The sequence below is a fragment of the Phoxinus phoxinus genome (assembly GCF_949152265.1).
Source record: "Phoxinus phoxinus genome assembly, chromosome: 13".
Taxonomy (NCBI): Eukaryota; Metazoa; Chordata; class Actinopteri; order Cypriniformes; family Leuciscidae; genus Phoxinus; species Phoxinus phoxinus.
This window is the reverse complement of record NC_136888.1, coordinates 35271717-35296716: the sequence shown is the minus strand read 5'-3', so window position 1 is coordinate 35296716 and position 25000 is coordinate 35271717. Positions and strand designations below refer to the sequence as shown.

At 40.2% G+C, this 25000-nt stretch overlaps 1 protein-coding gene across 1 annotated transcript in view; it reads right to left on the bottom strand.

Annotated features, from left to right (window-relative positions):
- The window catches only part of LOC307009684 (ryanodine receptor 3), a gene marked incomplete at its 5' end in the record, with an annotated part of 184937 nt that overhangs the window by 149376 nt on the left and 10561 nt on the right, over positions 1-25000 (bottom strand). Inside the window, 8 exon segments of the mRNA XM_079633623.1 lie at positions 314-407; positions 708-807; positions 2193-2305; positions 3741-3819; positions 4525-4618; positions 4620-4633; positions 9081-9182; positions 14951-15070. Coding sequence (XP_079489749.1) covers positions 314-407; positions 708-807; positions 2193-2305; positions 3741-3819; positions 4525-4618; positions 4620-4633; positions 9081-9182; positions 14951-15070 — 716 coding nt within the window.

Below are 25000 nucleotides of genomic sequence, written 5' to 3'. Positions count from 1 at the left end.
AGATGATGATGAAGATGATGATTATGATGATGATGAAGATGATGAAGATGATGATTATGATGAAGATGTTGATGATGTTGATGATGATGATGATGACGAAGATGATGAAGATGTTGATGATGTTGATGATGAAGATGTTGATGATGTTGATGATGAAGATGTTGATGATGAAGATGATAATGTTGATGATGAAGATGATAATGTTGATGATGAAGATGATAATGTTGATGATGAAGATGTTGATGATGATGATGATGATGTTGATGATGATGGTGTTTGTTCTGTTGAAGATTGACAGGTGTCAGGTTTCTACCTCTGCTCTTCCTCACTCTGATCCGACCCCGGGATCGTCAGGACCTCATCGTGCCCGTGGAAGAGACGCATCACATGACCACCAAGAAGGTATCCTATAGGACGAGAGAAGAATCAGTCGGGCAAAGTATGGATAAAATCAAAATCAAGAAAATCAATGATGTTTTACTGCAAAACGTTGTTTTTTAACCATTGTCTTAATCAGATTTGATGAAGGATGGTCACTACACATGCATGGGCACATTTAGATTCAAATCAATCAGAAAATCAATGATGTTTTACTGCAACACAACAGGAAACCACAGTTTGTTCATGCGCTGAGCTGTGTGTGTGTTCCATCACATGTCCTGCAGACTCTATCCACAACACACTGAGTGTGTGTCTGAGTGACGGACCTTCCTCCACGTTGCTGCCGGAGCAGGTCGGGTGCACGTTCCACAGCGTCTGCATGAACGACGCGTCCACATGGATGCTCCCATTGGATATGGACAGATGCTGTCGGGAGACGGGGTGCACAATCGTTACCATGGCAACACGTCATCTCGTGTCATGTGGGCTCTATGATGCGCTTGCCCCAGAGGTCATAACTGAGAAGCTTTGCATCATGGGTTATGCTTGCGTAAATTCAGATTAAACTGTAAAACTGTGATGGTCCACTAACACACACACACACACACACACACTGACTAATGCTGACCGTGTCGGACTCTCTGGACCAGACATCACAGTGACTGAGATATATGGCAATATTGATGCTTTTATACTGGAAGTGTCAATCATTTATCAGCTATAAGAGCTGCTGATGCAAAAAGTTAAATATTAAATTAAAAAGTGAATTATTACTAGAAAGATGAAAAAAGGAACTATAAAACATAATCAATACACTTACAGCACTGGGATGCTTAATAGTCATGGAAATAAGGAAATTAAATGATTTTATAATACAAATATAAATAAAATATATATGTTTAATTATTTAATAATTATATAATAATACTATATAAATATGCTTACAGCACTGAAGAGTTTAAAAGTCATGGAAATAAATAAGAAATCGATGAATTGAAAAAATAAATAAGTTAATTAATTAATTAAATTCAATTAAATAATAAGTTGAACTAACAAATATGCTTAGAAAATATTAACTGTAATGTACAGTAAATAAAATAAAATAAAGTAAAAGAAAAGAAAAAACATTTTGAACTATAAAACTAAATATAAACTGAAAAGCTTAATAGACGGGGAAATAAAAAAATAAATAAAATAAAAAAAGCTTAATAGTCATGGAAATAAATAATAAATGGATTTTTTTTTAAATAAATTTAATTAAATAATACGTTGACCTAACAAAACTTCTTAACTCTAATGTAAATAAAATAAAATATTTTGAACTAAAAAACTAAATATAAACGGAAAAGCTTAATAGATGGGGAAATACATACCGGTACATTTATTAATTTAAAAAGAAAAAAAAAGTACATAAATGAAATTAGATTAAATTAATAATTTGAAGTTTAAAAAAAGGCTTACAGGACTGAAAAGTTTAATAGTCATGTAAATATAATAAATAAAATAAAATGAATATTTTAAAATATAAAACAAAATAAACCGAAGAGCTTAATACTCATTGATATTGATGCATTTACAAATTAAATAAGTAAATACAAAAATAAACAGAATGGCCAAAGAAACGCTGTTCATTCTCTTTCATCACAATTTTCTGCATATTTTCTCGTGATTGTTGTGGTGCAATATGACCTGGGCATGTTCTAGACAGGCTGTGTGCGTACGCTCAAGCCGTGTGACGACTGATTTTACAGAAGAATTAAACGCTGAAGAAAATAAAGTGGTGTCTGGTATGTTGGTTTATTGATACTCACAAGATAGCGTTCCGACGACACACTGACGAGAATGAGGTCGTCCCCGATGCGCACCTTCTCCCCCTCCGATCTCTGCTTGGACGCCGGGTGAATCGTCCACCAACAGGGCTCGCCTGGAGTTTAGTGAAATTTGATGTTTAAATATGCAAATTAGGTGCTATCTAATTAAATATGCACTAATTTGCATACATTTCTAGAAAAAAATCTGAACATTGCATGAAGTCAGGTTCAAAATTCTTGTTTATTTTTTTTTTATATATATATATATATATATATTAGAGTTGAAGGTTTTTACAGAGACGATTTTGGAAATCTCTATTTATCACTCACACAAATCAGAAAATACTGTAATCAGCCAAAAATAAATAAATGTTCGCAATTTTGGCGAGATAATTTTTGGAGAGAAACACACACGCACGTATACACATCGCAAACGCTGCACTCTCATCGCCTCTAGGGCTGGGCAAAAATATATATATTTTCGATTAATCGTTTTTTAAAATGTGGTCACTTCAAAATCTATTCTCTAAGGCCAAGAATCGATTTTTTTCCATATTTATTTATCTATCACCCAAAAGCCAGTGTTAGTTTTCCTGCACTGTTCATAGGCTGGCATGTTACCGCGAATGCTGGGAGATTTCATGCGTTTTCTCTTAAACAAAATATCCTGATCCTGCTTGATCAAGGCATGCGCTGTTCTGAATTATCAGCATAAATTTTTCATCTCGCATCAAAATCCTGTCTATAATCTTGTATGAGTCGAATCAAGAATCGAAAGCAAAAATCGAATTTAGAATCAAAAAAAAAAAAAATTTGCAAAAAAAAAAAATGGAATAAAGTTGTGTTATGTTTTCACTCTGAGACTGAGGCTTAAATAAATACATGATGTTTAAGTATGTATTGTTTTTTGTGTGTTATTTGACTAAAATGTAATATTGATCCCTAACATGGTGAACAGCTAATATAACTTTTCACTGTGGCATAGTTCTGACGTTGTGTTCATTTAAAGCATCAGCAATGGTCCTTTTGGTCACAACACGTGATTTTTGACACTATAGTGATAGTGACCGGTCCAATCAACAAAGAAAAGCATACCTTGGAGGTAAAAAAATGGGTCTAGGGCCCTGAGTAATATTTCAATGTGACTTTTTCAGAGATATTGACAGTTTATTTCAGCTAAATATGACTATGATAATAGATTTAACATGGAAATGGACTTAAAATAAGAAGAATATATCTGAATTGGATTCCTTGTATCAAACAAAGTAGAAAAAATTACATTATACAACAATTTAAGACTAAAGGAAGCTGAGATATAAAATTTTCTCTTTTTGGCGGGGGCCAATTTGGATTTTATGGATAACTGCCACTAGGGGGGCCACCCAACTTGTATCCATGGATTTTTGAAAACCTTATGCCTATACCTAACACCCTGCCAAACATCAAAAACTTGCATCCCAGCCAGAATCTCCTCGTGAGATTTCTAGAGGTTCCTGGAGTCTATAAAACTGCACAGTTTCACCTTCAATCCGAACACTCATGCTTCACCTGTTGAGTCTTCTTGAAGTCCCACATCAAATGATAACTTATCCGTCATAGACCGCGACGTCTTCAGACAGGTCAGATACTGCAGCACAAAACATGAAACCGTCACACAACTGCAGAGAGTCAGACAGGAGTGTGTTTCCCGTACAGCGCCGTAACTCGTGCTTCACTGTCACTGTACGCTGCATCGGTGAAGAAATCATCTATCTACGGTAGTCACGACTGTGTCCCGAAACCGCACTGTCGCATATTGGTCGTTCAACCACGTTGGTTGATGATGTGACGCACATGTTGGAGTAATTACTTCTTTGAATTAATCTGTTTGAGATCGAATTAACGCTAGATATTTTGATATAAATTACGGACATGGCATCTGAGACCCATCTATAATTTTTCTCAGTTATTTTGCTTTATTTCCAGATTAAATCCTAGGCTCGTTCTTACGCACCAGAGCTCGTTCACACATGCGCAGCTCTTAAAAAACTACACTTTAAATCTCTTGACAAACTAAAAGACGTAAATTACATTAGTACGTATTCTAAATAAAATGTATAGATTGTACTGAATGTCAGCTTGCTTACATTATTGAGTCCACATGTCATGCAAACAAGAAACTCTTCCTCTAACCGCAGGCCGAGATCTGTCGCTCACACACACTCGTTGGAACCATGGTTTCGAGAAACGCAGACGTTGAACTGCTGATAACGTCGGAACTTACGACCATAGTGAGCTAACGATGCTTTTGGGAAACACACCCGAGCGGACGACAGAGCGAAAGTTCACCAACCATCCCGCTGAAGGAGTGTCTGAGGAGAATAGCGTGACCGTAGAGTAAGGTCCGGTGTCCTCCGCCCTGGGCCGCCTGCAAACAGAACCATTTAAAGCATAATTTGAAAAATCAAATACAATAACTGCTAATGTGATTTAAGGCGAGACACTCCAGGCAAACTGTGTTTTTCATGCATTTGTCAATTTTGAGATTTTTGGCTTTTCATAGTGTTTTTTCAGACTAGTGGATTAAAAACACCCAAAATATACTTTTAACTGTATCTCTTAGAACACTTTATCTATTTGCGTCTGTAGATTTCAATTACTGTATATCTTTATAAGCCCGTTTTCTCAAAATGAGTTTTTCCTCCTACAATGAGCCAGAAATCTCCACTTCAGCAACACTTACAAACTAAAAGTTTGAAAAAGTAGATTTTTAAAGAAAATCAAAATGGTGGACAGGAAGTTTGGCCGACTATGGCAAAATTGGTATCCATGTTCTCGGCATGACCCACGGAATCTATTAAGACCAGTTTCATTATAATAGGCTAGTTTAATTCAAAGTTATTTGCAAATTTCATTATAACTTTTGACCACAAGGTGCGCATATTTTCTTTTTAGCAACTTTAGGTGTTGAAGAGACATACCGAGTTTCGTAACGATACACCAATGCGTTCTTAAAATATAGCATTTTCTGACAAAATTCAAAATGGCCGACAACCAAAATGGCCGATATGGGAAAATTGGGTATCGTTCAACTCGACATGCTGTTAATCTAAAGAGACCAGTTTTGTGATTTTTAGCCAAACTGTTCAGAATTGTTGTTTTTTCCATATCTCCTGACCACTAGGTGACACTGTGCCGCAACTGTGAAGGTAGCCTCAGGTCATGGTAAGAATATGCTAAAGTGTTGCGGAGAAATAGCCTCACTTTCATTTTGGCGGACACTTCTATAGATTCGTTCATGCGTTATTCGAGAATGGTTTGACGAATAGACTTTAATTCCATAACTTTTTGTCGGCATGGTTTGAAGATGATACGGTTAAATTTTATTGAAAATCGTAGCAACAACCTAGGAGGAGTTAGAAAAAGTACGTTTTTCGGAAAATTCAAAACGACGGAAAAATGTTCATGACGGAAAATGACGTCATATGGTAATTGATGCAATCGATAAGGAACCAGATGAAAAAATAATTTTGTTTGTAGCCCTTGCGGTTTTTAAAGTTATTTTACACAAAATGAAAGTTATTTTGCACAAACGTCAGTGCAAATTTGGACAGTTGGTGGCGCTAGAAGGATTGAGTTAGAGACTCTAAATTTGATATGGTGACAATTCAGACTGTCCTCTATCAGTGTGCCAAATTTCACTACTTTCTTGCAAGCGGTTCTATGGGCTGCTATAGACTTCCAGAGCGGAAGAAACAACAACAACAGAAGAAGAAGAAGAACGCCACTGATTTAATAGGTGCCTACACACCTCCAGTGCTTTGCCCCTAATAACCCGAGCAGATGTAGAATCAGAAACAGCGAGAATCACTCACCTTTCTAATGAACTGCTGTCGGAGGCGTGAAGAAACCACAGAAAAAGAGTGTGAGACAAATGCTTTTGATAAACACCGACATTTGATTGTCATCTTCAGTTCATTGCGTCTAATGTTACACGCTTGCACTACAGGAGACCAAAATCAAAGATCAGAGCCGCCACCGGTCATCAGGCTCACCGTCTGGACCTTCCAGACATCTGACCTTTAAACAAAAGCCCTGGAGCTTCAAACACACTGTGAAGAGACACTGAGCGACCTAAAGACTGATAGGGGTTAAAGATCTGGCTTACTAACCCATCTGTAAATGCGAGACTAGTGTTTTGAAAGACGCTGTTGACTCTTCGGTCAAACGCAGTTTAAGTAAAGAGTGCCAGAGAAAAACATGTTGTTCTGACTCAGTATGAGATGTTGTCAGTGTCATTGACACTATTTTCGTAGTTTGTTATGAAATAAAGTCTCTTACCTCAGAAAAATTTACTTTTTCTCATGCTAGCGGCGCACAAATGCGCACTATACATAGAGAGCAAATGAAATTACGAGCATGTAACATAGTTACGTAGTCAATTTGGAAGTTATTTACAATTAATTAATTACCAAAAAGTACCAATAAATGACAGAACTGGTGCTTCATGTGTTAGCCAGGAAGTTTGGGATTGCTACATAAGATTCTCGGTGTAACGCCGGTGCGGCTGAAGCAGAGAAGAGGCAGGATCCAGATGCAGCACACGCTTTATTAACACACTAGAAAACAGGATAACGGGACTCGGGAACGAGAACAACCAACATCAACGTTAAACATTAAACATTAAACAAGAACTCACAAGGACAGGACAGAAACACAGGTCTTAAATAATCAGAGACAAACGAGCTAAACAGGATAACAAGGGGGAGTGGGAAATAAGAGACACCTGGGATAACTAATAGACAAGACAGGGAACACTAATCCTGACATAGCCCCCCTACAAAGGAGCGGCTTCCAGACGCTCCAAACACGAACCAGGCGGGGGGCAGAGCGAAAGCGATTCTGGGGGAGGGACGGAGGGCCAGGCCCGTGCAGGGGAACGGGACCAGGACACAGGCAAGGCGGGCCTGGGCCATGGAGCGTGGGAGACCAGGGCGGAGCAGGACATGACGGGGACCAGGGCGGAGCAGGACGTGACGGCGGCCAGGGCGGAGCAGGACGTGACGGCGGCCAGGGCGGAGCAGGACGTGACGGCGGCCAGGGCGGAGCAGGACGTGACGGCGGCCAGGGCGGAGCAGGACGTGACGGCGGCCAGGGCGGAGCAGGACGTGACGGCGGCCAGGGCGGAGCAGCCTTCATGGCCCTCACAGGGCACCTCCTGCCCCCCCCCCCAAAAATACTTGGGGAAATCCAAGACCTCCAGGCTGGGAACCGCCACCGGAAAAGGCTCCCGAAGCCCGAGAGGCGCAGGTAAGGCAAGATGCAGAGGCGGGGCCGGCAGGGCGAGGCGCAGAGGCGGGGCCGGCAGGGCGAGGCGCAGAGGCGGGGCCGGCAGGGCGAGGAGTCCGGGAACGCCCTCCGGAGCCTGACGAGCCCAACGAGTCCTCCTTCTCCTTCTGCGACGGCGCTTCACTGGGCTTGATTCATTACAGGATGCACTTGACTCACAGGATGCACTAGACTCACAGGATGCACTCGATTCACTCGGCTCACTGGATTCAATCGGCTCACTCGATTCACTCGGCTCACTCGATTCACTCGGCTCACTCGATTCACTCGGCTCACTCGATTCACTCGGCTCACTCGGTTCGTCAAGGCTGACGTGAGGTTCAGGTGCGTCGAGCGCGGTCTCGGCCGGGCAGACGTGGAGCGCGGGCTCGGCTGGGCAGACGTGGAGCGCGGGCTCGGCTGGGCAGACGTGGAGCGCGGGCTCGGCTGGGCAGACGTGGAGCGCGGGCTCGGCTGGGCAGACGTGGAGCGCGGGCTCGGCTGGGCAGACGTGGAGCGCGGGCTCGGCTGGGCAGACGTGGAGCGCGGGCTCGGCTGGGCAGACGTGGAGCGCGGGCTCGGCTGGGCAGACGTGGAGCGCGGGCTCGGCTGGGCAGACGTGGAGCGCGGGCTCGGCTGGGCAGACGTGGAGCGCGGGCTCGGCTGGGCAGACGTGGAGCGCGGGCTCGGCTTGGCAGACGTGGAGCGCGGGCTCGGCTGGGCAGACGTGGAGCGCGGGTTTGGTGGGCGTCTCTCGCGACGTATGGTCGGCCGAGTACGGGAGAAGCACAGGTTGAATGAAGCCCACGTGAAGCACTTTTACCTCCTCCGCTAAGCCCACAGCAAACGATGAACCACTCATAGAAAGAGCCCACTCGACATACTGGATCAGAGTCACGGAAGGATCAGGTCCGGGCATCTGTGACCGAAGTGGTTCTGATAATCCCCCGTGGAAGAATATCTTCAAGCACTGGGTGCTCATTTGCGCGAGAGGCGCCAGTTTCATGAATTCCGCGACGTACTCTTCTATGGAGCGATTCTCCTGATGGAGACGGAGAATCTGCACGTCTGGATTCCAGGAAGGCATGGCTGCTGGATCACGTTGCGGTGAGTTCTTCTGTAACGCCGGTGCGGCTGAAGCAGAGAAGAGGCAGGATCCAGATGCAGCACACGCTTTATTAACACACTAGAAAACAGGATAACGGGACTCGGGAACGAGAACAACCAACATCAACGTTAAACATTAAACATTAAACAAGAACTCACAAGGACAGGACAGAAACACAGGTCTTAAATAATCAGAGACAAACGAGCTAAACAGGATAACAAGGGGGCGTGGGAAATAAGAGACACCTGGGATAACTAATAGACAAGACAGGGAACACTAATCATGACACTCGGTCAACAATCGTCAGGTTTATTAGTCTTGAGCTGCGGGGTCCCTCAAGGTTCTGTTCTTGGCCCTATTTAGTTTTAACCAAATATCTTACTTTTAGGGTCGATTTTTTGGCGGAAACCTCGTTCTTCATATTTTGACAGCTCTCAGTGTTTGTGTGAGATTGGCGTGTTTTTTGTACTTACGTCATTGTTTTGTCCAGTTTTGGCGAGCATTTCCTGCAGCGCGCGGACAGAGAGCGACTGCTCCAACACGAAGCTACAGATGCACAGATCTGGAGGAACATACTGAAACACACAATATCATCAAGACACCAGAAAGAAAAGTTTGTCAGGACAAACAGCATTTTAACTTTATGCTAACATTAATTAGCATGTCACTTTCATGTCTTACCAAATTGCTAACATGTTTGAACACTTTGCTAACACATTTGAACACTTCCCTAACATGTTTTAGCACATTGCCGGTATGTTTTAACACGTTGATAATATGTTTTAACATATTCAAGCTCTTGAGCATGAATTACTAACATGATTTATCAGCATGTTTAAGCACATTGCTAAAGTGAATTAGCATGTTGATAACATGTTTTAACATGCTGCTAGCACGATTAAGCATGTTGCTATCACATTGATCACATTGTTAGCATTAATTAGCATGTTGCTAATGTTTTAACACATTGCTAACATGTTTAAGCACATGAAAATAAGCGTTTATTAGACACCCTTAAATGTTTATATTTCAACAACAAATTAATAAAGTTTATATAAAAACTACATTATGTGCAGTTACACATAACTTAATTGTTAATGCATTAACAAACATTAACTAATGGAACCTTATTATAAAGTGTTACCAAAAAATATATTCAAGTTATAGTTCTGTCCAATTACAGCTTCAGTGTTTTCAGTCTCTCAGCATCAGAGCTTTATTGTGACTTAAAGACTGTATTTTAATGCTAACATTGAACACTGTGGAAACTACAAACAATAACAAAAAAGTACAGTACATTTTTTAATGTACATAAAAACTAACTGCTAATAATAGTCCTAATAGTAGTTCTGCACTCACAAAGAGAATCAAAGACTTCACGAACACTAAAGTCAAGCTAAGTCAGCATGCGGACGGTTCGCCCTGTTCTCCACCTAATAACCCGTCGTGCGCAAGTGTTCAGAGATCATCGTTTTCAGGTCAAAACTAGAGTTTATTATGCAAAAGGAATCCGCCCTAAATGAAGCCCTGAGGTGCTGGAGTGTGATTTACTGCCTTCGTAGTGCGTTCAACGTGTGTTCAGAGGAGAAAGCGGCCGGTGAGAGGTTCGGGATCGAAGCCAAAGAGGCCAGACATGACAGTTTAAGGCGAGCGACGAGAAGATAAATGAAGCAAACTGCCCTCCTTTACTGAGGAAGAGCCAACAAAAACTGGGAGAAAAAGTGGATCAGGATGTCCGAGATGATCCAGGTGTGCTGGAGAAACTTTCTCTTTATTATTAGTACGGGATGTGTTCGACTCTTCACAGGGATTCTAACTAGCAGTCCCAGATCTAAACTAGTTGGTTTGACCGGGTGAACTCACGCAGACAGCGGTTCTCAATCAGAAAACCAGAAGATTAGAGATGCACTGATATGAACATTTTGGCCGAAAACGATAACCGATAATTTTTTATATTTGAAAGCCGATAACCGATATATTGACCGATTAATCTATATCCAAATTGTATATAATTTTTGAGAGCCTGATTACAAAAACACAAGTCTCACCATTAAAAGCCACGTCCCAAACACACAATTATAATGTTCTCATTATGTTATGTAGCCGATATGTCAGACTTGTGTTGCACATGTTGCAGAATTATTAACTTTATTTTCCTTTTTTGAAGTGATTTCAATCATATTTCAAGCAACTCAACACCATCATGTTGAACAGTGCGTATGTGAAGCGTCTCAGCTGAAGGAAATAATACATTATTTATCGGCTTTATATATATCGGCCAAATTTTCATTAAGAGCCAAGATACAAACACAATTGGTATCGGCCGATAATATGATCATTTTTAATGTTATCGTTAAATATAAATAATGTTCTGTTATGCACTGTTCAACATGATGGTTCTGAACTGCTTGAAATTTGATTGAAATTACTTAAAAAAAGGAAAATACAGTAAAGTGCAACATGTGTCTGACATATCGGCAACATAACATTATCATGAGAACATTATAATTGTTTGTTTGGGACGTGGCTTTTAATGGTGAGACTTGTGTTTTTGTAATCAGGCTCTCAAAAATTATATAAAAATTAGTATTTAGATTAATCGGCCAATATATCGGTTAGCGGCTTTTAAATATAAGGAATTATCGGTATCAGCCAAAACTTTCATATCGGTGCATCTCTATTTCAATCATATTTCAAGCAATTCAAAACCATCATGTTGAACAGTGCGCATCTGAAGCGTCTCAGCAGAAAGGTTGGTTTGACCTGGTGAACTCACGCAGACAGCGGTTCTCAATCAGAAAACCAGAAGATTAGAGATGCACCGATATGAACATTTTGGCCGATAACGATAACCGATAATTCTTTATATTTGAAAGCTGATAACCGATATATTGGCAGATAAATCTAAATCCAAATTTTTATATAATTTTTGAGAGCCTGATTACAAAAACAAAAGTCTCACCATTAAAAGCCATGACCCAAACACAATCGGTATCGACCGATATATGATCATTTTAATGTTATCGTTATCGGCCCGATGTGAAAATTCAGCCGATATATATAAAGCTGATAAATAATGTATTATTTCCTTCAGCTGAGACTCTTCAGATGCGCACTGTTCAACATGATGGTGTTGAGTTGCTTGAAATATGATTGAAATCACTTCAAAAAAGGAAAATAAAGTTAATAATTCTGTAACATGTGCATCACAAGTCTGTCATATCGGCTACATAAAATTATAATGAGAACATTATAATTGTGTGTTTGGGACGTGGCTTTTAATTGGTGAGACTTGTGTTTTTGTAATCAGGCTCTCAAAAATTATATACAAATTAGATTAATCGGCCAATATATCGGTTATCGGCTTTCAAATATAAAGAATTATCGGTATCGGCCAAAACTTTCATATCGGTGCATCTCTACTTTTTAAGTGATTCCAATCATATTTCAAACAATTCAAAACCATCATGTTGAACAGTGCGCATCTGAAGCGTCTCAGCTGAAGGAAATAAAACATTATTTATCAACTTTAATATATCGGACAAATTTATCGGGCCGATATCGAAAACATTAAAAATTATCATATATAGGCCGATGCTGATATATCGTGCATCCCTATCTGAAGATGACTTGAAATATGCATGAGAAGTGAGTTTAGCACAGCTCTGTGTGAGTGTGATGGGGGAAACAGCTGAGTGACCTTTGACCTCTGTTGAGTGAAGTGAGATAGATTAAAAAAACAAGGACTGTAGAGAGAGAAGACAGCAGTGGATGATGGACGATCGCGTCACATCAAGGTCTCGGAGCTGAAGCCTTTAACCGGTGGATCAGAGACAGTTGTGGAGATGACAGACCACAACAGACTCCCTCACATCATAACAGAGGAGGTGTGTATTTACATGTATTCTATCATTAATGAGTCTGGTTACAGTGTTTTAAGCGCGCGGCTCATCGGGTGTGAAGGTGGATCATTAGTTCTCCTTCTCCCTGAGGAACGACGTCTCTCATAAGAATAGAAAATGCACAATGAAGACAAACCGGCAGCGAGAGCGGCGATACATCATCACTGTCTCGGCTAATTACTCTCATATCCTTTAGTCACGAGGCATTGAGTCGTTCCTCCGCGGAGACGCTGGCGAGCCCAACAGAGCCTGAACACGCTAAACTCATGACAACTATCCCGATAACGGCATCTATGAGCGGGATACACAAACACCAAGAGCCATAATCACAACTATAACTAATATACAGAGAGCTGGGTCATCCCGCGTCAAAGCAACCAAATGTAGGAAATGACACGGCTCAAATATTTTTTTTCTGTACAACTGAGAATTGAGTTTGAGAGGAACACAAGTTACTCTGAACTGGGAATTTGGAAATTGAGAGATGAAACCACGCTGGTGACCTGAGTCTGTGGTGGTGTAGTGAATTAACTGTGAAACTCGAGGTCGGGGACCAAATCTGTCTGTCGATTCCTTTCCTAGAGCTCCTCCTGTCCGATTTTAGGGAAAAATCTGATCCTATAGATGACTTAAGGCGCGCCGAAAGAACACCACAGACAGTTTAATCACCATGGGACAATCTCACAGTAAAACAATATACATAAAGACTTCACTTGTTTCATTACTGGATGAATCAGAATTTTTTAATGAATCTCTTGAATTAATGATTCAATGACTCGTCATAAAGACTTCACTTGTTTCATTACTGGATGAATCAGCATTTTTTTTATGAATCTCTTAAATGTTTGATTCAATGACTCGCTCATAAATACTTAATTACTGGATGAATCAGTGTTTTTGAATGAATCTCTAGAATGAATGATTCAATGACTCGTCATAAAGACTTCACTTGTTTCATTACTGGATGAATCAGCTTTTTTTTAATGAATCTCTTAAATGTTTGATTCAATGACTCGTCATAAATACTTCATTACTGGATGAATCAGTGTTTTGAATGAATCTCTTGAATGAATGATTCAATGACTTGTCATAAAGACTTCACTTGTTTTATTACTGTATGAATCAGCATTTTTTAATGAATCTCTTGAATGAATGATTCAATGACTCGTCATAAAGACTTCACTTGTTTCATTACTGTATGAATCAGTGTTTTTTAATGAATCTCTTGAATGAATGATTCAATGACTCGTCATAAAGACTTCACTTGTTTCATTACTGTATGAATCAGTGTTTTTTAATGAATCTCTTGAATGAATGATTCAATGACTCGTCATAAAGACTTCACTTGTTTCATTACTGGATGAATCAGCGTTTTTTAATGAATCTCTTGAATGAATGAATGATTCAATGACTCGTCATAAAGACTTCACTTGTTTCATTACTGGATGAATCAGCATTTTTTTATGAATCTCTTAAATGTTTGATTCAATGACTCGCTCATAAATACTTAATTACTGGATGAATCAGTGTTTTGAATGAATCTCTAGAATGAATGATTCAATGACTCGTCATAAAGACTTCACTTGTTTCATTACTGGATGAATCAGCGTTTTTTTAATGAATCTCTTAAATGTTTGATTCAATGACTCGTCATAAATACTTCATTACTGGATGAATCAGTGTTTTTGAATGAATCTCTAGAATGAATGATTCAATGACTCGTCATAAAGACTTCACTTGTTTCATTACTGGATGAATCAGCGTTTTTTTAATGAATCTCTTAAATGTTTGATTCAATGACTCGTCATAAATACTTCATTACTGCATGAATCAGTGTTTTGAATGAATCTCTTGAATGAATGAGTCAATGACTTGTCATAAAGACTTCACTTGTTTTATTACTGTATGAATCAGTGTTTTTTAATGAATCTCTTGAATGAATGATTCAATGACTCGTCATAAAGACTTCACTTGTTTCATTACTGTATGAATCAGTGTTTTTTAATGAATCTCTTGAATGAATGATTCAATGATTCGTCATAAAGACTTCACTTGTTTCATTACTGGATGAATCAGCGTTTTTTTAATGAATCTCTTAAATGTTTGATTCAATGACTCGCTCATAAAGACTTCATTACTGGATGAATCAGTGTTTTTCGAATGAATCTCTAGAATTAATGATTCAATGACTCGCTCATAAAGACTTCATTACTGGATGAATCAGTGTTTTTCGAATGAATTTCTAGAATGAATGATTCAATGACTCACTCATAAAGACTTCATTACTGGATGAATTAGTGTTTTTGAATGAATCTCTAGAATGTTTGATTCAGTAACAAAATTTTTTGTTAAACAATCACTATATTTATTGATTTCATTCTCACGCCAGACGAACAGGCCGTCCGACTGGTTTACAGGACTGCACGCGGGCAGACGCTCACCTTGGCCTCAGACGTGGGCTCCAGGTAACACAGGCGGTTCCCCAAACCCTCAGCGCTCAGGCAGAACTTGCGGTTTTCCTTCTGAATGCAGGCCACACACTGCAGGACCACCTCATCGTCCTACACACAGCACAGCGTGATCACGGTCATTACATTATATCATTAAAAACAGGTTAAAAAGATCAACAAACTTCAATGTTTCAACAAAACAACATTTAACATTAAACATAATACAACAAAATGTTTCAAACTGATTAAAGTGCAAAAGTCATATCTCAATAAAAGTGTGTGTGTGTGTGTGTGTGTGTGCTACAGCACAATATCCAGATGCTTCATTTAATCAGACGAGGTTCTGCAGTCGCTCACAGTCGCTTTATTAAACATAAAGCTGCTGATTGACATCTGCACTAGTGCATCACCCAGGGTCAAAGGTCAATGAATCCACACACTCTCCTCTGCGAATGTGAGCAGCAAAAACAATTAAGATTATGATCGCAGAGGTTAATTAACGGAGAGGATTCAGACTGATCTGTTTCCATGTTTACAATGAGTTCACTGCAGCACAGTGACTGGTATACACACACACACACACACTTATCAAGGAAAAATGCTTAAATATGTCATTTTGGTGATTAAAGATAATAGTTTTAAGGCATAAAATGATGGACTACAGCGGGACTCTAAGTGTGTGTTGTGTCTGAATCATGATTCATTGTTCTGAGGTCCTGCTGAAGTGAATCATGACTCACGAGCGTTCAGACGGAGCGGACGCAATCATTTCCTGTTCCTGTGACTCAGATCGGCTAATAACGGTTAACACTGCACAAAAATCACACAACACACACATCGCTAGTGTCCGTTTATCATCACATCTAATGAGATAAGAGAGAAAACTGAGATTTAGTTCAAAGAACGCACTAGAATAAATGATTCTTCTCCTAAATCTCATTTAACACAGATTATCTGTTCAGCTGAATGATCAGAGATCCCTTTATTTGAAGGTAATTAAGCGTGTCTGACGTGAGATACGGTGGAGCAACACACTGAGACTGAAGATGAGCTTTAATGCTTCGTCCAAACCAGTTTATGAGCCAAACTCATAATGAACAAACGAGTCGTTTACTGAGCAAATAAACGTCAAAACGCCGGTTACTCATCCAGCGCTGATCTAGACTCATAAACGCATCTGCTAAATGAATAAGAAATATAGCCAGAGGATAAAAACATATTCATGCTATACACACGACATCATCAGCACCAAATGTCAGGAGGATCCCGGTCGTTTCCCAGAGGAAAAGAGGAATCATAATCCTGGGATATTTACATTGATGCGTTTGCCAGATGCTTTTATCCAGAGCGTAAATATGATCAGATTCCCTGAATATAAGCTCTAAACTAGTGATGCACCAATATACAAATGTGTCTGACACGATAACCAATATTTCTTTATATTTGAAAGCCGATAACCAATATATTGGCCTATAAATCTAAATCCTAATTTGTATATAATGTTAGAGAGCCTGATTACACAAACACAAGTCTCATCATGTCCATTAAATGATGTTCTCATTATAATCTTAGTCTATATGACAGACTTGAAAACGCTGTGTTCTGCTGCCAGGCCAGTAGGTGGCGATGACACTTTGTAAAGAAACTACGCGTCTATAGACCGTTTTTGTAGATTACACGAAGGCCATAACGGTATCGCTTTTAAAAGTTAGATTTTCCGGCCCCTAAAATCCCGTTGTCGTGTAAATGATCGACCAAAACACGTACATTTTCAGTATTTTGTTGAAAACGTTGTTGTCATTTTGTGAATAGTTTGATTCAGACTGTCAACATGCTCAGTTTCTCCCATCACTATTAGTTTATATTAGCAATCAGTAACTAGGGAAGCAACGATGTGAAACATTTGGTCGATAAGCAATAATTCTTTGTAACCGATATATTGGCCGATAAATCTAAATTCAAATTTTGTTATATTTTTTTAGTCTGATTACAAAAACAAAAGTCTCACCATTAAAAGCCAAGACCCAAACACACAATTTGATGATGTTCTCATTATAATGTTATGTTGCCGATATGACAGACACATGTTGCACTTTACTGTATTTTTCTTTTTGAAGTGATTCCAATCATATTTCAATCATATATATATATATATAGGCAAAATTTTCTTATTGGGCCGATAACGATAACATTACAAATGAACCTATATCATCCTTAATAATGTTGAAAAATTTGGCCGATAACCAATAACTCTTTGTAACCGATATATTGGCCGATAACCGATAATTCTTTGTAACCGATATATTGGCCGATAACGATAATTCTTTGAAGCCGATATATTGGCCGATAACCGATAATTCTTTGTAACCGATATATTGGCCGATAACCGATAATTCTTTGTAACCGATATATTGGCCGATAACCGATAATTCTTTGTAGCCGATAACCGATGTAGCCGATATATTGGCCGATAACCGATAATTCTTTGAAGCCGATATATTGGCCGATAACCGATAATTCTTTGTAGCCGATAACCGATGTAGCCGATATATTGGCCGATAACCGATAATTCTTTGAAGCCGATATATTGGCCGATAACCGATAATTCTTTGTAGCCGATAACCGATGTAGCCGATATATTGGCCGATAACCGATAATTCTTTGAAGCCGATATATTGGTCGATAACCGATAATTCTTTGAAGCCGATATATTGGTCGATAACCGATAATTCTTTGTAACCGATATATTGGCTGATAAATCTAAATTCAAATTTTGTTATATTTTTTGAGAGCCTGATTACAAAAACACAATTCTCACCATTAAAAGCCACGTCCCAAACACACAATTATAATGTTCTTATTATAATGTTATGTAGCCGATATGACAGACACATGTTGCACTTTACTGTATTTAAATGTAACGATTTATTAATTATTATTATTTTCCTTATTGAAGTGATTTCAATATTATTTCAAGAAATTCAAAACCATCATGTTGAACAGTCGCATCTGAAGAGTCTCAGCTAAAGGAAATAATACATTATTTATCAGCTTTAATATTTATACTGAATATATATATATAGGCAAAATGTTCTTTTTGGGCCGATAACGATAACATAATAACGTTTTTACCCTACTCTAAACTACATAGTTATAATATAGGTATAATAGGTTATAATAGTCCAAATTTAATTGCTATTTCTTTTTAGATATAATCAACACTCAAATAAAAAATAATTTTAAATTTATACTGAACAAGGCGGTTTTTAAATCCACTTAATTATATAATTGAGTTTACTTTTTTAATACTTAATTTAAATGGCGGCTGTCATAATTGTTTTCATATATTCAAACATACATTAAATGTTGAAGAACAGGTTAATTCAAAATATAATGAATATGTCATATATTACATCTCTACAGTTATTTTTCTAGCTAACTGTTGAGTTTATGGTCACTGGAGGCTTTAAATGTGAGGTTATTGTTCTCCAGCTGTTTAATTAGCGGTTGAAACACTGATTGATGGATTATATGAGACACACATATATATAACTCATATATATAACACTGAATCTCTCAACACCTTCTGATGATCATTGATGTTTATTGGCTGCTGTTATTTATATTTATTTATAGTTATGCACACACAGTAGTAGTAAAGAGGAAGAGATGATCACACACATTAAACACACACACACACACACACACATTTATTGATAAAACTGACAGAATATGAAAGTTGATCCTTTGTTAAACGAGCGTATTGCAGTTATTAGATGGATGAACAGAAAACCACAGATTGATATCGGTTCATCAAACTGCAGATTAATCGATATTGTCCATCCGGCCCTAATAAACACTCCGAGAGCACAGCAGGGTTATAGAAAAACACTGCGTCTGCATTTATCCGAGCCGATGGACGTTTTCATTAAACACACACACACACACACACACACACACACACACACTTCTTTCTACGTAAATATAAAGTAAAGTGTAATTTATTCCTGTGATCAAAAGCTATTGAACAAGATATTGTCCAAAATTGTGCAGCCCAACAAACAAGCACAGCAAAACTATTTAATTTTTTTATTAATTTGAATCAATTCTTTAAATGAGTCACTACACACAGCTACACACAGACAACACACAGCTACACACAGCTACACACAGACTACACACAGCTACACACAGACAACACACAGACTACACACAGCTACACACAGACAACACACAGACTACACACAGCTACACACAGCTACACACAGACTACACACAGCTACACACAGCTACACACAGACTACACACAGCTACACACAGACAACACACAGACTACACACAGCTACACACAGACAACACACAGACTACACACAGCTACACACAGACAACACACAGACTACACACAGCTACACACAGACAACACACAGACTACACACAGCTACACACAGACAACACACAGACTACACACAGACTACACACAGCTACACACAGCAACACACAGACAACACACAGACTACACACAGCTACACACAGACAACACACAGACTAAACACAGACAACACACAGACTACACACAGAGTACACACAGCTACACACAGACAACACACAGACAACACACAGACTACACACAGACAACACACAGACTACACACAGCTACACAAAGCTACACACAGACAACACACAGACAACACACAGACTACACACAGACAACACACAGACTACACACAGCTACACACAGACTACACACAGACAACACACAGACTACACACAGCTACACACAGCTACACACAGCTACACACAGAAAACTCACAGACCACACAACGACTACACACAGGTTAAACAGACTACACACAACTACACACAGACTACACACAGACAACACACAGACTACACACAGACAACACACAGACTACACACAGCTACACACAGCTACACACAGCTACACACAGACTACACACAGACTACACACAGCTACACACAGCTACACACAGCTACACACAGACTACACACAGAAAACTCACAGACCACAAAACGACTACACACAGGCTTCCCCCCCATCAACACACAGACTACACACAGACAACACACAGACTACACACAGCTACACACAGACTACACACAGACTACACACAGACTACACACAGACTACACACAGACCACACAACGACTACACACAGGCTTCCCCCCATCAACACACAGACTACACACAGACAACACACAGACTACACACAGACTACACACAGACAACACACAGACAACACACAGACAACACACAGACTACACACAAACTAAACACAGGTTAAACAGACTACACACAGGTTAAACAGACTACACACAGACTACACACAGGTTAAACAGACTACACACAGGCTACACACAGAGTACACACAGACTACACACAGAGTACACACAGAGTACACACAGACCACACAACGACTAAACACAGGCTACACACAAACAACACACAGACTACACACAGACTACACACAGACAACACACAGACAACACACAGACTACACACAGACTACACACAGACTACACACAGGCTACACACAGGCTACACACAGACTACACACAGCTACACACAGACTACACACAGACTACACACAGACCACACACAGACTAAACACAGACTACACACAGGCTACACACAGACTACACAGAGCTACACACAGCTACACACAGACTACACACAGACTACACACAGACCACACACAGACTAAACACAGACTACACACAGGCTACACACAGACTACACACAGACTACACACAGCTACACACAGACAACACACAGAATACACACAGACTACACACAGCTACACACAGCTACACACAGACTACACACAGAAAACTCACAGACCACAAAACGACTACACACAGACAACACACAGACTACACACAGCTACACACAGCTACACACAGACTACACACAGGTTAAACAGACTACACACAGACTACACACAGGTTAAACAGACTACACACAGGCTACACACAGACTACACACAGACTACACACAGAGTACACACAGACTACACACAGACTACACACAGACTACACACAGACCACACAACGACTACACACAGGCTTCCCCCCATCAACACACAGACTACACACAGGCTTCCCCCCATCAACACACAGACTACACACAGACAACACACAGGCTACACACAGACTACACACAGACAACACACAGACAACACACAGACTACACACAAACTAAACACAGGTTAAACAGACTACACACAGACTACACACAGACTACACACAGACTACACACAGGTTAAACAGACTACACACAGACTACACACAGGTTAAACAGACTACACACAGGCTACACACAGAGTACACACAGACTACACACAGAGTACACACAGACTACACACAGACCACACAACGACTAAACACAGGCTACACACAAACAACACACAGACTACACACAGACTACACACAGACAACACACAGACTACACACAGACTACCCTCAGACCACACACAGACTACACACAGACCACAAACAGACTAAACACAGACTACACACAGGCTACACACAGACTAAACACAGACTACACACAGACTACACACAGACTACACACAGACAACACACAGACTACACACAGACTACCCTCAGACCACACACAGACTACACACAGACCACAAACAGACTAAACACAGACTACACACAGGCTACACACAGACTACACGCAGACTACACACAGGCTTCCCCCCATCAACACACAGACTACACACAGGCTTCCCCCCATCAACACACAGACTACACACAGACAACACACAGACTACACACAGACTACACACAGACAACACACAGACAACACACAGACTACACACAAACTAAACACAGGTTAAACAGACTACACACAGACTACACACAGACTACACACAGACTACACACAGACTACACACAGGTTAAACAGACTACACACAGACTACACACAGGTTAAACAGACTACACACAGGCTACACACAGAGTACACACAGACTACACACAGAGTACACACAGACTACACACAGACCACACAACGACTAAACACAGGCTACACACAAACAACACACAGACTACACACAGACTACACACAGACAACACACAGACTACACACAGACTACCCTCAGACCACACACAGACTACACACAGACCACAAACAGACTAAACACAGACTACACACAGGCTACACACAGACTACACACAGACTACACACAGACCACACAACGACTACACACAGGCTACAAAAAAAAAACACACAGACTACACACAGACTACACACAGACAACACACAGACTACACGCAGACTACACACAGACTAAACGCAGACTACACACAGACTACACACAGACTACACACAGACTACACACAGACTACACGCAGACTACACGCAGACTAAACACAGACTACACGCAGACTACACACAGACTAAACAGAGACTACACACAGACTAAACACAGACTAAACGCAGACTACACACAGAATACACGCAGAGTACACACAGACTACACGCAGACTACACACAGACTAAACAGAGACTACACGTCACAGACTAAACACAGACTAAACGCAGACTACACACAGAATACACGCAGACTACACGCAGACTACACGCAGACTACACACAGACCACACACAGACAACACACAGACTACACACAGACTACACACAGACTACACACAGAATACACGCAGACTACACGCAGACTACACACAGACTACACACAGAATACACGCAGACTACACACAGACTACACGCAGACAACACGCAGACCACACGCAGACTACACGCAGACTACACGCAGACTACACACAGACTACACGGAGACTACACGGAGACTACACGCAGACTACACGCAGACTACACACAGACTACACACAGACTACACACAGACTACACACAGACTAAACACAGACTACACACAGACTACACACAGACTACACACAGACTAAACACAGACTACACACAGACTACACACAGACTACACACAGACTAAACACAGACTACACACAGACTAGAAACAGGTTAAACAGACTACACACAGGCTACACACAGACTGCACACAGACTAAACTCAGACTACACACAGACTACACACAGACTAAACGCAGACTACACACAGACTACACACAGACTACACACAGACTACACACAGGTTAAACAGACTACACACAGGCTACACACAGACTACACACAGAATACACGCAGACTACACACAGACTACACACAGACTACACGCAGACTACACACAGACTACACACAGACTACACACAGACTACACGCAGACTACACACAGACTACACGCAGACTACACACAGACTACACACAGACTACACACAGACTACACACAGACTACACGCAGACTACACACAGACTGCACACAGACTACACACAGACTACACGCAGACTACACGCGGACTACACGCGGACTACACACAGACTAAACGCAGACTACACACAGACTACACGCAGACTACACACAGACTAAACGCAGACTACACACAGACTACACGCAGACTACACGCAGACTACACGCAGACTACACACAGACTACACACAGACTACACACAGACTAAACGCAGACTAAACGCAGACTACACACAGACTACACACAGACTACACACAGACTACACGCAGACTACACACAGACTACACGCAGACTACACGCAGACTAAACGCAGACTACACGCAGACTAAACGCAGACTAAAAACAGATTACACACAGACTGCATGCAGACTACACGCAGACTAAACGCAGACTACACGCAGACTACACACAGACTAAACACAGACTACACACAGACTACACGCAGACTACACACAGACTAAACACAGGTTAAACAGACTACACACAGACTACACACAGACTACACACAGACTACACGCAGACTACACGCAGACTACACGCAGACTACACGCAGACTACACGCAGACTACACACAGACTACACACAGACTACACACAGACTAAACACAGGTTAAACAGACTACACACAGACTACACACAGACTACACACAGACTACACACAGACTACACGCAGACTACACGCAGACTACACGCAGACTACACGCAGACTACACACAGACTACACGCAGACTAAACGCAGACTACACGCAGACTACACACAGACTACACACAGACTACACACAGACTACACGCAGACTACACACAGACTACACACAGACTACACACAGACTACACACAGACTAATGTACAGTCAGCTCTGACTCAGAGATGTTCCAGATTCACATCTTCAGTTTTACACACAGATCTGCTCTAATGTTGCGTTTCTGTGGAAACTGAGGCTTTAAATGTCAGGAGGGGGAGAGATCAGATGCTGGTGCATTATGGGATTATTTCAACTTGACAAGCATTCAAAGAAAGCGAAGATGAATAATAAAAAAATCATAATGTAATTACACTTAACATGATATTTTAGATGCTATTCGTCTTTCAGAAAGATGACGAATCATAATATGCTGTTCATCTCCACACAATACAAGACTGCTAGTTAAACTGCCCTCATTTTATACACATAAATAAATTGCTAAAGTTTTATGAATTCAATCGATTAGACACTTTTTTTTATTATTAAAATTTAATTGAACCAATTTTGAGGGAAAATTAAATTGGTTGTATAGGGTATTTTTGTTCATTTGCATAAGCTTCATGATTTCAATTAATTAGAAATGCTTTTTATTGCTAAACGTTTATTTAATCATTAAAACTGAATCCGGAAAAATTTGAATTTGGAAATAAAAATGGATTTGGATCATGTGACACTGGAGTAATAATTCTGAAAATTCAGCTTTGATCACAGGAATAAATTACACTTTACTGTATATTCACATAGAAAACAGCAGATTTACAATAATATTTCATAATTTTTCCTTTATTTTTTATCAAATAAACAGCCTTGGTGATCAGAAGAGACTTGTGTGTGTGTGTCTGTGTGTGTGTGTGTGTGTGTGTGTGTGTGTGTGTGTCTGTGTGTGTGTGTGTGTGAGTGTGTGTGTGTGTGTGTGTGTGTGTGTGTCTGTGTCTG